This window comes from Oncorhynchus tshawytscha, linkage group LG10 (genome assembly GCF_018296145.1).
Source record: "Oncorhynchus tshawytscha isolate Ot180627B linkage group LG10, Otsh_v2.0, whole genome shotgun sequence".
NCBI classification, from domain to species: domain Eukaryota; kingdom Metazoa; phylum Chordata; class Actinopteri; order Salmoniformes; family Salmonidae; genus Oncorhynchus; species Oncorhynchus tshawytscha.
This window is the reverse complement of record NC_056438.1, coordinates 45,361,582-45,376,430: the sequence shown is the minus strand read 5'-3', so window position 1 is coordinate 45,376,430 and position 14,849 is coordinate 45,361,582. Positions and strand designations below refer to the sequence as shown.

Genomic DNA, 14,849 nt, shown 5'->3' with positions numbered 1-14,849 from the left:
TCTGTGTAAATGGCCACAAAATCCTGATACACAGAATCCAGATGTCTCTTAAACAAATCAGATGGATCAACCCCCTCCCTATCTTTCTGTAGTCTCTCCAAAGCTTCTAGATCAACTACTGGAGGTGGGAGGAGCCATGGTGGATTAACAGGAATAGCTACAGTTGGGCAAAACTCCCTTCCATACAGTTCCATCTTCTTCCCCTGGGTATCACCCACCCACCAAAAGCTTGTGTTCTGACTTCGCTCATGTCCCCAGCATGCCTGTAAAATCCCTTTTGCAGAATGAGACACCCATGTCCCTGTAGATTGACTCAATAATTAATTGCCAGCTGCTGTCTCCTAATCTGCAATGGCATATCCCCCATCTCCACCTGTAGTGCAGCCTCTGGGGACGTACGAAACACCCCACTACATATTCCGAGTCCTTGCCTCTGTGTGACATCTAGCCTTTCCAAGGATGTCCGGGCTGCCGAACCATACGCTATACTGCCATAGTCGATTACAGATCGGATCAATGCAACATACATGGTCCTTAATGAGGAACGCCCAGCCCCCCCACTCCTTCCACGTCAGACAGCCCATCACATTTAGCACCTTCTTACACTTTCCCAATGTGTTCTGCCCAGGTCAGTCTAGTGTCAAAGTATACACCAAGAAACCTGAAGGCCCCCACCCTCTCCAAGTTTCTCTCATATAACCTCAAGCATACCTCATCTCCCACCTTCCTCCTGGTAAAGAACTGTGTTTTCTCTACATAGAACCTGAATCCCCACATTAATGCCCACCGCTCTACCACATCAATTGCTTCCTGTTCCTTCCTGACTATGTATGGCACATTTCTTCCCCTCTTCCATAAGGCCCCATCATCTGCAAATAACGACCTCCGAATATCCCGCTGTACCTGAGAGCAAACGCCATTGATCATGATTGAGAACAGCAGAGGACTAATCACACTCCCCTGTGGTGTACCGTTATCCACAGGTAGTTGCCTGATAGCGACTTTCCCAGCCTCACCTGGATCGACCTTCCAAACATGAAATCCTTTATCTAGTTGTACCTTCTTCCTCCTACCCCCATAATATCAAGCTTGAATAACAATCCCTCCTTCTCCACATCAAAAAAGACAGCTACAACACTCTCCTTGTTCACCTGAGCCTTCCTGACCTCTGCTTCTAAGCAGAACACTGGGTCCAAAGTTCCCCTTCCCTCCCTGAACCCACTCTGATGTAGCGATACTAGCCCCCTGCTCTCCAGGAAGTAAGTTAGCCTCTCTGTAATCATACGTTTCATAATCTTACATACATGTGATGTTAAAGCTATTGGCCAATAGCTTGTTGGCCTCGTTGGGTCCTTCCCTGGCTTCCGGATTGGTACCACTACTGCCTCCTTCCAACTGCCTGGTAGCTTCCCCTCCTCCCACACTGTGTTGTGCAACACCAAAACCTTATCCAGTGCCTCATCACTAAGATGGGACAACATAACATAGCCCACCTCCTCTTTCCCAGGTGAAATTAACCCAGCCTTACCTATTGCCCCTTTTACCTCTGCCATGGTAAATGGTGCATTCAATGCATCATTTACATCCTCCCTCCAACCCAGCACTTCAGGATGCTCCTCTCTCGTTATCTCTCTCCCACTCTGCCCCTACTCTGACAAATTGGCCGAGCTATGCACTTCGACAAACGCTTTGGCCATCATCTCTTCCTTCTCATCGGTTACTGCCACAGCCTTCCCACTACTCAACACTGGATAATCCCACTCCCTTCTGACCCCACTCATCCTCTTAATCATCCCCCACTGGTGTCACCCTTCAATGGTGTCACAGAACCGACGCCAACATGACCTCTTTGCCTGACTAATAGTTCTCTTCACCAGGGCCTGCTTATACTGAATCTGTTGGAAGTTATGCATCCTTTTCAGTATACTAAATGCCCTGTTCCTACACCTCACCATTTCCCCAAACTCCTCCGTCCAACTTGGGACTGCTTTCATCCTCCTCCCTGAACTCTAAAGTATAGCCTCAGTAGCTGCCCCCACCCAGCTATTCATACTATCCACATCCCCCCCTCAAATCCACCCGAGCCATCACCTGCTCACTCAGCTCCTGAAACTGATCCCACTTTGCCCTTCACCCACCTGCCTACTCCATCCACTGACACTTCCTCCTCCTTCCGGCCTACTGTGCATACTATGAGGTAATGATCACTCCCTACTGTCAACTCCTCCCATTTCTCCTACTCACAGATTCCTGCCATTGCACTAGATACCAGTGAGGTCCAAGGCACTCTTTCCCTGTGGTTACATCAATCCTGGTCCCTCAGCCATCATTCAGGCACACCAGATTTGTTTATTTCTATTAGATTTTCCATGACATGGCATTTCCATTCATCCGTTTCCCCCCCAGAGCATGTTGGGGGCATTTTATCATGGCCCTCCACCCTCTCCAGCACTTCAAGTCCAATATCTGACACAGATTATTGTAGTTCAATACCACTATCTCCCCTCCTCTAACCACATATTCCTGTTCAATACCTCAGCCTAGCATCCTGTAGGGAAGTCCTTGCTTTATAAAGGTAGTCTGACATACACTGTCAACTGTGAGACCTTATATAGACAGGTGTGTGCCTTTCCAAATCCTGTCCAATCAAGTTGCAGAAACATGTCAAGGATGATCAATGGAAACAGGATGCACCTGAGCTCAATTTCGAGTCTCATAGCAAAGGGTCTGAATTCTTATGTAAATAAAAAACATTTTTAAATATAAATTAGCAACATTTTCTAAGCCTGTTTTCACTTTGTCATTATGGGACATTGTGTATATTGATGGGGGGAGGTACTTTTATCCATTTTAGAATAAGGGTGTAACGTAACAAAAAGCTCTACACTTGTATTCGGCGCATATGACAAAGTTTGATTTGAAAAAGTCAAGGGGTCTGAACACTTGCTGAATGCACTGTAAGTACTTTACTGTGATTTTTTTTTTGTTTTTAATCGGCAAAAAGAATCAGCTTCTACGAAAGAGCAATTTCTCAGCACTGTCTGGGAGTGTTCTGTGTTGAGAAATGAAAACAAGCTGTTATTGGCAGAGGGGTTTGGAACTCTTTCCTATTGGACTATTACCTAATTAACTGCCTGGTGATGTCACCAGGGAGGCCAAAACTCCATCCAACCAAAAACAGGCTGAAATTTCAGGTGTTGTTTTCAAACAGCTCTTGTACTAAATTCCAACCTGTGTGGAAATGGAAAATCATGTTTGAATGCACTGGACCTTTAAGAATGTATTTCTGGTGTAATGTTAATGAGCTAGCTGGTAATAATGCATCACCGGAATGACTAATCTACATTGTCTTCAAGTAAATGTTACATGCCATTCATTTCTTTCTGTCAAGATGACCTACTGATTCATAAAATAATACATCTAACTGGCATAAACATGCAGTGGAAACCATGTTATTTCTACCAAAATTGCCAATTTAACAGACTGCAAGTCTTTCTGAAAAAATAAACAATGAATTCAGAACTAGGGCTTTTAAATATTTATTATGTGGCTGAAGAAGCCTGCTCAAAGCCAGTAGAAAAAAAGATCTAGGGTCTAACACTGGCACAATGACATACAGGAGAAAAGCTTCAAATAAAAACTCATTTTTTAAATAGAGAGAACATCAAGATCCAACTCCCACTGCCTGAAGGGGAAAATTGCTTTTTCTGAGAATAACGTAGCACATCCAACACCAAGAGGCATTAACTGCTTGAACTCTTAAAATGAAACAAGGAACTCAGAAGAAACTTTATTTTCCAGAGATAAGTGGAAGAAATGTTATTGGATAAACAAATAATTTTTGACCCTGTAGCATAATGGACTGAATTTCAGTATTTTTCAAAACCAGTCACATAGGAATGTCTAAATTAATGCTACCATTTTTTTTATGAACATATCAATGAAATACACCACAAAATGTTCCTTCCCATTAATACCTCAATTTTACATTCCACATCTTTGCTGGAGTTCTATGAGCACGTTATACATACAGTGAAGTTACTGCGCATGTCCTGAGTGGGTTCTAGGTGAGCTTGGCTGTACCAGCAGAAGTCTAAGTGCACAGTTGAGGAGAAAGTGAAATAAATAGCACCTGAAATCAAATCAAAGCATGACTTAAGCAGAAAAATATTGTTGTTGCTGTTAAGTGATTGAAATACAAAAGCAACCATTTTTTAGGGTCGAGTTGCATAGGCGGCTATGAGAACTGAATTCAGTTTTAAAAAGTACAAGGTCCAAGAGCTTTTTGTAGTCAGTGTTCTAACGAACTTATCAATGTCATAAAATACAACAGCAGCCCGACAGAAATGAAGGAACAAAGTCCTAGTTGAGGCGTTTATAAAATGTAGATTGCGTATGCAAAATACAGCAATGATTTAGATCTTCAGAACATATAGAACACATGTAGGTACATTACACAACCTTTCAAATGTAATAACACGAAGACCTTAAGTCCAACTAAGTTACCGCTTTACACTTGAACTCACTCTTAACATTCCTTCTCACAAGCTCAGCCCTCAAAGCAAATTCACCTCGTTTTAATCATGAATCATGTGTTAGAAAAAAAAGCATTTGACCCCTGTAAGTAAATCTGGACACTTGAACTATAACACAGTGAAAATAACACTGTTCATAGTGAGATGATTTGCAGAACATGAAGCAGAGGTTCGAGCTAGAGGTTACACACTTTCAGCTGAGAGGGAAAGGAGACAACGCGCATCTCCGCCTCTGTGGATTAATAAGCTCGCCTATCACGTGTTTAGGAGAATGGTTGTACGGTACAACAGGCTGAACTTGATGTGCAATCAAATCCAAATTGTTTTTAAAAAAAGGGAAAAAAAGAAATGTACTGCGCCTCACTGGACACTGACATGAGTAAATACAAGTAGAAAAGTAAATAAGACATAATAAAACTGGTTTGCAGCAGCACAAATCTCTGTCGTTGAGTCCCTCTCGAACATCAACTACTTGCAAACAGGCACACTTTCGACACACCAGGTCAGGCGCCAAGGCACCCAAACACCATTCAAACCCCCCCCTATATAACCCTTTTACATTCTGCCTAAACTGGTCTCTCACCCCCTTCAGTTCACAAAATCTAAACAGATCTGAAACACTGAAGTCAACGAGTCACAGAAAAGAGCATATCACTGGACGAAAAGGAAAAACTAAAATAGGGAAACTCAAGCTCCCTCCCTGACCGGGCAACACGGAGGCCCGTTCTCAGAAGGCGAGGGTTAAAAGTGATAATGGCCGTGAAGCCAGTTTTTTTGGAGGATATATTGGCACGAGTGTTAGGCCCGAGACAAAGTCAAGGGCTGGCAAACGGTGCCAATACATCCTCCTAACTCTGGCTTCGAGGGCATTATCACTTTTATACAACAGGTTAACATTAAAAATTATGATTTACATATTTTCATTAACGTTACTTTTATGAATTTATTCATACCATTTCATCCTTCCACAAGATATAATCCCGACACAAATCTAGGGTTGCTACCCAAGCCGGCTGGTCATCCGTTCTATCGGTTTGGTTGGCAGTCATTACATTTTGTTCTGAATCTATGGACACGACCGAGTCGTTCGTTCTAAATGTTTTATTACCAGACTGGCTGGTAACATTCTTATCCCTTGCTTGATTGCTAGCCAACTATGGCTAACTTACAGTCACGCCAAACAGTGCAGCCAGAATAACAAAGTAGCTGCATTGGCATTTGTTTAAGCAGCTTTCTAGTGACATTTATTTGGATACATCCATAACAATCAGCTAAGGATGTGCGATTTCACCTGGCGTTGAAAATGTGCTCTCTTGTCAGGACACTGTTGTTCAGAGGAGCTAGCCAACAACACAGCGAACACAATAACTTCAAACTGACTGCAAACTAGCTGCACCTAGTTTCATTTTACCTGTTTTCTATTGATATCTCTTTGTATATATCGATAAAAATGATGCGGATTCATGATTTCGACCGACTGAGAAAAGCTGCCTGCCGGTCTCATCCTGATTCTTGACACGTTCATTACTATGCGACAGCTGGTGATCGAATTTGAATATTGAAACAATGTTGCAAATGTCGGAGACAGACAGCAAGGTTAATACAAATCTCCACTGTTGAAAACTAAACGTTAGTCTAAAAGAAAAGTTAGATAATATCTAGATGCTTTTTATAGTGGAGACCTAGTTTATAAATCGCTTGGCTGGGCTGAAGAGACAGTGGATTGCGCAGTCAGATGGGGAACTGAGTAAATAGGCATTTTAATGTCGTAGATTTAGCCGGTGGTAACTTGCGGAATAGACACTGGCAGGAATGCGGTTTTAAACAATCAACATTCAGGATTAGACCCGCTCGTTGTATAATGCTTTATAAGCGCTGTGTAAACACGTAATAAACTACGTAAGCGCTGCGAGACGTTCAGGAGGCAGTGACGCCCTCCCATTCTACCAGGTACTGGACCTTGCCATCCAGGGTGACCCGGCGGGCCAGGACGCGGTACTTCTCCCCGCACTCCAGGCGGCCTGCCGCCCCAAAGTAGCTGCTGATTGAGCTCTTGAGGTGGGACAACTGGCCGCCTGGGCCCAGGCCGTGCACTATATCCGTGGAGTGGAGCCCCGGCAAGGTGTTTTGGGGCTCTGGGGCATGGGGGCCTGGGTATTGAGGGGGAATCGCATGGTTGGGGGCTGCAGGGGACCCGTCGTGGCCGGCCCCGTCTTTTTTCAGGGGGGGCTTGGCAATGGGCCAGTGGCGGCCCGTGCGCGTCTTACTGGAGATGCACAGGCTGGGGTGGAATAGGGGAGGGAGAAACAGGGGAGAGAGATTAGAAAAACACTTAGGAGGGACTCCCAATTACCTACCATACAATGACTACAATACAACGGTACAATGACTTTCCATGTGAATTTGTGAGAGCCTGAGTGTGAATCTGATCATGTAGAATGTACCTGGACTGCCTGGAGAGGTTAGTTGAGGTAGTTTCAGTGGTGCTGACGGCACCGACGGAGTCCACGTCCGAGGTACTGGAGGATGGCAGAGATCTGTCGGTCCTGCTGCTGGGAGTAAAGGGGACACTGTTAACAACACCATTCAACAGTTTTCACAAATTGAGCAACTGTTCTCACAAATTAATTGGGGGGGGGGAATAACTGACCTAGAGGCTAAGAGATCCAACGAGTGGGAATCAAGCAATTGTGGTGGCGTCACATCCTTCAGGGGGAATAAAAAGACATGACATCTCAATTTATAAACAACATGCCTCAAATGTTTTAAGTTTGGGTAAAGGTGTTACCTGCGCCAAAAGTTCACTGGAGCGCCTTAGCTTGGCCAGAGTCTCCAGCGAGTGACCTCCCTGCTTCTTCCTCTTCTTGGCTTTCTTCACCACGCCATTGGTTAATTCACTGGAACTAGATTTAAAATTGTAAAACTGAGTCATCAGTTTCCCTTCTGCTACTTTAAAACCTGTGGCCACCCAAACAAAAACTAAAAAAAAATATTTTTCTAATGAGTTTCTCATAGAAAGTTGGGTCTCACCTGGTGTTGGTCAGCGGTTGGATAGCCTTCCTGCCTTTGATTTTGATCTCATTGGAGGCCCTCTCTGGCTCCCCTCTGTCGGCCAGCACCTCAGAGCTCTGGGGACCCGGAGGAAAACGGATCCTCAGCCCAAAGAGGTGCTTCTTCTTCTTAATCTCCTTCCCCGACATGAACCTGGGAGAGAGAGAGGATGGAGAAGTGGAGGACATGAATGAGAGAGAAAAGGAGAGGGGATGGACTGTACATGAGAATAGTTATGCTGACATGATTGGAACAATCATGAAATCATAGGGAGTGTGTAACTCACATGCTGTGGTTGCTATTCAGTGCTTCCAGAATACTTTCATATCGGTCCGACTGAGGAGTAGCTGAAAGCTGGAAAAAGGCAATAGTAAGATTCATTCGAGAGGTTGGAATTTCATATATTGCTGTGTCAAATAAAATATACTGAACAAAAATATAAACGCAACACGCAACAATTTCAAAGATTTTACTGAGTTACAGTTCATATAAAGAAATCAAGTCAATTGAAATAAATTCATTAGGCCCTAAATCTATGGATTTCACAAGGCCCAGACAAAGCCCAGCCAATCAGAATGAGTTTTTCCCACACAAAAAGGCTTTATACTCCTCAATTAAAAGAGAAATAAGCTTTTGTGCATATGGAACATTTCTGTGATCTTTTATTTCAGCTCATGAAACATGGGACCAGCACTTTACATGTTGCGTTTATATTTTTGTTCAGTGTAGAATTTTTTTTTTTAAAGATATTTGAGAACTTCTATAAATGAATGTTTCTCCAACTGCGTCAAGGTTTGTCCTACCTCCCGGAGCTGTAGTTGATCCCAGTTGTCGTTGATGTAAGTCATCAGCTCCAGCTCGGAATCAAAGTACTTCTTCTTGTGAATCACACTCAGATTGTAGAGGCTCAGGTGTGCAACGTCCACCCTGTTGGAGAGAAACAAAGATGGAAGCTCAAAACGGTCAAAATTCAATATGATTTTTTAAATGATTCGTGTGCAATAGAATTGGATTGCTCAATTTTTCCTAGAGGGAACTTCTGTTTCATCAAGCAATCCATACACTGATCTTGCTTGTTCCAATACAGGAAATAATAGATCAATTGAAGAACATCAATCCATTGCGTACACAAATCTGTTCTACACGAGTTCCACTCACCATCTAAGAGGCAGTCGTTTGAGGTACTCCGGTCCACTATTGCAAACTGAACAAATAAATAGATAGAACCTGGTGAGAAAGAAGCACAAGCGCTTGTTTATTTTCTGGCACCGCATTGGTAGCCAGCACATGCTTCCTGAAAGATGACGTATCGTGAGGCTTTAAAAAGGGGGGGGGGGCTGTTTCGTACCTGTCTCCATAGAGCATGGGCGTCTTAAAACACTGGATACATGCCTCGTGGAACCACTGCTTACACCTGTTGCACTGCAGCATCTTCAGGTACCAGCTAAAGCGAGAGAGGGGAGAAGGGTTAAAACAGAGGATGTGTGTGAGTGAGTGAGTGAGTGAGTGAGTGAGTGAGTGAGTGAGTGAGTGAGTGAGTGAGTGAGTGAGTGAGTGAGTGAGTGAGTGAGTGAGACTCACTCTCCAGGTCCTCCACAGTAGCAGTAGCATTGCTGGCTGTTGGTTTTGTGGCCCTGGTCCCACACCAGGTACTCCAGGGCATAAGGCAAAGAGTGGTTCATCTCCTGCTGGGCTCTGGGACCCTTCAGCGCGCCCTTCTGTCAGAGAACACACACACACCCACCCGACTGTGAGCTCAATTGGTTGGAGTGGCCCCCCTTTAACATTTATTCCGACCTTTTCACACAGCGGTTCTGAGTCTGTAAGGTCAAGACATGTGAATGCGTGTGCTCACTTTCCGGTGTTGTCATATTGCATTATCTTGTATTGTATTATAGTGTGTTGGTTTGTGTACCTTGCATGCTGAACTCACAAAATTAATTTCCATGGAAATATAAGTTATTGTATAGTTATCGTACATTTACTGTTGTGGCCAACACACACTCCCCACAGAGCCACTTCTCGTCGGTGTCGATCAGACTGGAGTCGATGACGGGGGAGTGGCAGAGCTGGTGATATCCTGAAAAGGGAAAGTTTGGATCACAGTTAAGAGAGAATTACTATTGTATTGATGTGTTTCCAGAGGTGGGACCTCTAATGAACAGATAAACAAGGACTCCTTAACTTGGATATGAACCAGCAAACATTTTTGTCCCAGGTGAAATTTCTGAACCTGGTCAGGTTAAAGGAAGGAAGGGGTCAGGTCAGGATGGTGATTGTGCCCTAACCTTGTCCACACTTGTCGCAGATGACAATCTCGTTTGGCTCCTCGGAGCACTCGTCCTGGCATATTGTGCAGACCATGTCCTCCCCTCCCTCGTCCCCTGAAAACAGACAGAACGGGTCACTCCTCTAGATAACCGCACACCGCCCTTTAATTCATAAAAGGGAACAGCCGGGCAACCAGCATCACACAGCAAAGAAAAGAGAGAACATTTCAAGAAAGGGAGAGCTTCAGGGAGGAGATTGAAGAGATAGAACGAACGATAACGAGAGCTCAATAACACAGAACAGTTCACACTTGTGCTTTGTAACTGACAAAAAAAAAAGTGTGAGAGACCGAGGTGGGAAATCCCCATTTTACTAATGTGATGTGCACACAGGATATATGGGGTCATATCTCCACAAACACATCCCCATTTGCTTCCAATCCAACGTAAATTGAATAAGCTGTCGCTTTCACCCAAAGTTGATCAATTAAAATATGTCATTCATATCCAGCCCAAACAGAGAAGGGACATTTTTGGTGGGCAACAACTGCAACCTTGCAGAGTAAAATGACAAGATAAACACCAGTGAAAATAACTTTCTAGGGCCCTATAAAATCGTTTTTATTTTTTGTTATCAACATTTAATTTAGATGGTTTTTGGGAAAGCCTTTCCATCTACCAGAAGACTTTTCATTAGCATCATCGCATACGGCTACACACAAAGCAGTAGAAGCGTGCGCCATACAAAGACAGGGAATTCTCGTTGCCTCTCTACAGAAATTTGCAAGAAATATGAATCACAGATGCATTCTGTTCATGTCTTATGATACACTTGGGCAAATCAATACATTTGGTTGATTCCCTACATTTTTTGAATATAGTTGAATTCCGTTTTAATGTCTGGATTCTATAGGGCCCTAACCTTTACTACTTAGAGGGACTTCAGTTGAGGGGCCTACCATCATAAGAATTCATACTCAAATACCACTGGGGGTGCCATTTGAGGTTCAACATAACACAGTCACGAGATCCCATTTCCTGCCACTTAGACCAAAAAAAGATTGCCCAATTCCAGTATGTCAAACATTAGTCATGTGTCATCTAACTGAAATAGGCATGCCCATCTAATGTCTAGGCCCCTCCCTGAAGTGTAACCAATTAGCATGTGAACTGAACAATGAACACAGTAGTAATACAAGCTGAGGAGTACCTTCCCTATGCTTGTCTCGCGGCTCCGTGGGGAACTTAACGTTTGGCGTGAGCCCAGAATCTTTGTGGTCAGTTGACTGTCAGGGACAAGATTACAAAAGATAAACCCGGCCTGAACGGAGGAGATAGAAGAAAACTCAACCAAGGATATCAACCCAACCGGAGATAGAATGAATGAGGGCAAGCCAAACGGCATTAATGAACACATGTTTAACTGAAAACTGTACAGCCCGGAGAATAATTACACGTGCTAAAGGCAAAATTCTAAGGATTCTGCCCATCGTGTATTGGTAATATCTGTGGAGAAAATAGAAAGGCATGTATTTTTCTTAGCAGATGGCTTTTTTTATTATTATTTAGAGTGTAATACAAGCATATTACACAGATGGCAAATATGCAACAAGTTGCACGGTCAACATATCAAGCAAGCGTAAAACTGTTAATCCCGTTGACTATCGAAAGAAAATGGCTAGAACTTAACATGGCGCCATGTCTTGGGCAGGAGAACTACTTGCCTGTCTGAATGTCCTTCCACAGGACCCAGGACTTCGAACGATCTTCAAAAACAACAAAACAGCGCTGCTTCCCCTTATTTATCTGAGGGAGGGATCATTATTTAGTACATGATCCTTTTCTGCAAAATGACATAAGATACTGGCATTTTATAGAACATGTGAACAATAACATCAAATGGAAACTTTCCACCTATTAGCAAACAGCTGCTTACTTTAGTGATAATCCCCAAATAAAACAGGCCATCCGACCATCGGGCTAGGACCTCTTGCCCCTCTTTAAACTTGTCGCTGAGGTTGGTGTCCATGTTCCCTCCATGTCCATCCTCGGTAGGTTCGACGCTGGTCAGGGACACTGGCGTCTTGTGCTGCCGATGGGAATTTGCTTTCCGCTGGTGGACCGGCAAATGCTCTAATTCTGTTGAGTCTCTGTCATATTGGAAGAGAGAGGTGAATTAGCCTAATTCCTACATTGTACCCCCCCCCCCCAAAAAAAAATAGGTGTCACTGTCAAGCATTGTCATTGCATTAAAGCTACAGGCGAGTGGAGTCTCACCATGAGAGCATCTCTGACATTGCCAAAATATTCAAGGGAGACACAGAATAAAGGAGGATTATTTCAACAGAAACACTGGAAAGCCTAAATCACATATTTTTGAGAAACTGTTGCAGATTAGAATAGTTGCATAGAATTTGACAGGCTGTCAACTCAGCTGCCAAGTAACTCATCATACGAACGGTTAGTTCCAATTAACAAGGCTGTAATACACAATTGATCGCTATTTACAGCCTGAAACTAATACCTGCAAAATCATGAATGTTCCTTACAGGCTAGATGGTTGAATAAATTACATTTAAAAGCTGCAGTATGTAACTATTTGGGAAACCCAACCAAATGCACATAGAAATATGAGTTATATATCTGTCATTCTCATTGAAAGCGGTTGATATTGTAATGAAACAGGCAGGGAGCAGGTATCGAACCCTCGACCTTCTAGCCCAAGTCCAGCGCGCTATCGACTGTGCCGCAAAAGCATGCTCATGCGGCAGAGTCGATATCCGCGCTAATAAACCCAGGGTCGTTGCAATAAGTTCTACTGCTATGCATTTCCTTCTTACGTTTAGTTTTAGTCTTTTACTTTAGTTCGTGTACATCAACTTCAAACAAGCTGAAAATACACAATATTTTTTGTGTATTGAAAATATATATATTTTCGCACAGGGGTTTAGATGGTACAATGGTTTTCTATACATTGCTTTTTTTGTGTGTCATATACTGAAATTAGGCGAACTATTAGAATTTTAGCGACCAGGAAATGGCAAAGCGATTCCTGCATATGGCACCTTTAAACTCTACCGGTTGTCTGGGCAGTTTGTCCTTCAGCTGCTCTAAATTTGAGACAAATATCCACTGGAAAGTATTGTTCGCCCTACTTTTTAGCCAGCCAGTCGGTAGTATGTGGTTCAGTTTGGCACCCCGAGGTAAAACTCGTTTTATACTGGATATTCGGTTCTTTCGTCAATTAGATATTGACCCAAGCATGACAAGATTTACATTTTAAATATATTTTTAAAGTTTTGATTTTAAAATCACACATAACAAGTGTCAATTGTTCTGCATCCTCCCCTGATTCAGAATATATAATTAATTGTTGAAGAGGAAACCGCACAGACAACCGGTCTAGTAACTTTAAAATGTAATTGTATTCAATATTCTGGCTTGTAAAGAACATTGACACGATTTTGCAGGTATTAGTTTCAGGCTGTATATACCAATGACTTGTTTATAACAGCCTGATTAATCAGGCTAACAAGTTGTGAGAAAATTTAACCGAGTCTTGGTGCATGATGTCCTTCAATAAAAAGCATTAATTGGTTTTAAAATGGGGGTGTTCGATTCGAACCCTATCCCACTGTGCACCGTCACCGTTTCCTTTTGTTCGTGGGCTGTCAGGACATTGCATCCAGGATGAATTAATGAATGGATACATTTACCTGCACATACGTTCTCAGTTCAACGAGTAAGTTCGATGCAGCATGCATGCAATTAGTCTTAGCGGTTGTCTAGGCTAAAAACAAGTGACAGACAGGTCTCGAGCTATCACAGACGGAATGATTCTGGAGCGCACCCACACCCCCAATATAAAAACATCGTAATGTTGATAAGGTACCTCATTCGGTCAGTTCGGAGGGTCAAAATGCCACATATATTGAAATACTCGGTCGTAATCGGTGCTTGGCCTCGTGTCCGAGTAGCGTTAAATCTCTTTGAAATGCACCTCTCTTAATATGACACACTACCAATGTTTTTTAGAAAATAACAAACGGGTCATTTTCCCCTAATACATTCGCCATTTTGGTTTCCCGCTGATCTGGGAGTGCATTGTGGGAGTCGTTCGCTCGACCAGCCACTAACCACTTTTTTTTTCATACATTTGAAAATGTAGGCAGGACTTTTTCCTCCACGACCCAACTTGAACCTTTTTTTTAATGATTTAGACTAGAGTCGAAGGAGCGATCCAACGTTGATGATCTACATTAATTTTATAGTCTCACCTTGACTGTATATCTAGGTCGTGAGCCCACAACTTCATTCTAACCTACTTTTCTGGAATTTGGGGGGAAAGTTCTAGGAAATGTAGAGCTGTAGTTGAATGGCCTATCATTAGCATTATTAATAAAACGGTTGATACATCCATATCTTTGATGGGAATTTAAAAAATAATATTACTTCCCATCAAAGATATGGATGCATCAACCGTCCACTTGTCGGCGCTTGAGAACCATAAACTGGACCATTTTCACCGCTGCGTTACAATGTAACAAGGTAGTAACATTCATATATTGTAACAGTTCCTTATTTGTTAAAATTAATAGCTGCGACATTGTTGCTTTTTTTAACTGCGAGCTGCTGTAGGCTATCCCTTTTCAAACATTTACATTTTATGGCAAATTCCAGCATTCATGAAATTCTGAATTAGTGACAGAGAAAAATAGTTATAATTTATTAATGTATGATTATTTCCTAATAATTATAATGATGTAATATGATAGATTTCATACAGGAAATGATGGCTATCCATTGCTATAAACAGAGGGGATCAAAGCTTTTGCGTCGGCAAAAAAATCGTCCCTCAGCCTTTATTTTCTGCAGTCCTTGTGAGATACAGTATGTGGCTGGCTGCTAGTTGTAAAATCCTTTCTCCTTGCACCAGGATATTATGCTGGCAGCACGATTGCGGATAAATGTTTTTCTCAAAATAAGAGTCCCC

General features: G+C 42.8%; 1 protein-coding gene across 5 annotated transcripts; it reads right to left on the bottom strand.

Annotated features, from left to right (window-relative positions):
• Positions 1-3,523: 3,523 nt before the first annotated feature.
• Positions 3,524-13,971, bottom strand: mtf2 (metal response element binding transcription factor 2). 5 transcript variants are annotated; one of them, XM_024435256.2, is made up of 16 exons: positions 13,749-13,971; positions 12,134-12,146; positions 11,793-12,006; positions 11,581-11,662; positions 9,875-9,970; positions 9,566-9,666; positions 9,168-9,304; positions 8,935-9,030; positions 8,745-8,813; positions 8,390-8,513; positions 7,873-7,940; positions 7,566-7,739; positions 7,324-7,438; positions 7,186-7,241; positions 6,980-7,087; positions 3,524-6,816 (listed from the first exon to the last, which is right to left on the bottom strand). In XM_024435256.2, the coding sequence occupies exons 3-16, from the start codon at positions 11,883-11,885 to the stop codon at positions 6,453-6,455; spliced, it is 1,683 nt and encodes a 560-aa protein (XP_024291024.2). In that variant the 5' UTR covers positions 11,886-12,006; positions 12,134-12,146; positions 13,749-13,971; the 3' UTR covers positions 3,524-6,452. The 5 variants fall into 5 exon arrangements, with proteins under 5 accessions (XP_024291024.2, XP_024291023.2, XP_024291021.2 ...); XM_024435255.2 differs by lacking the exon at positions 12,134-12,146; XM_024435253.2 differs by lacking the exons at positions 12,134-12,146; positions 13,749-13,971 and adding an exon at positions 13,573-13,702.
• Positions 13,972-14,849: the final 878 nt, after the last annotated feature.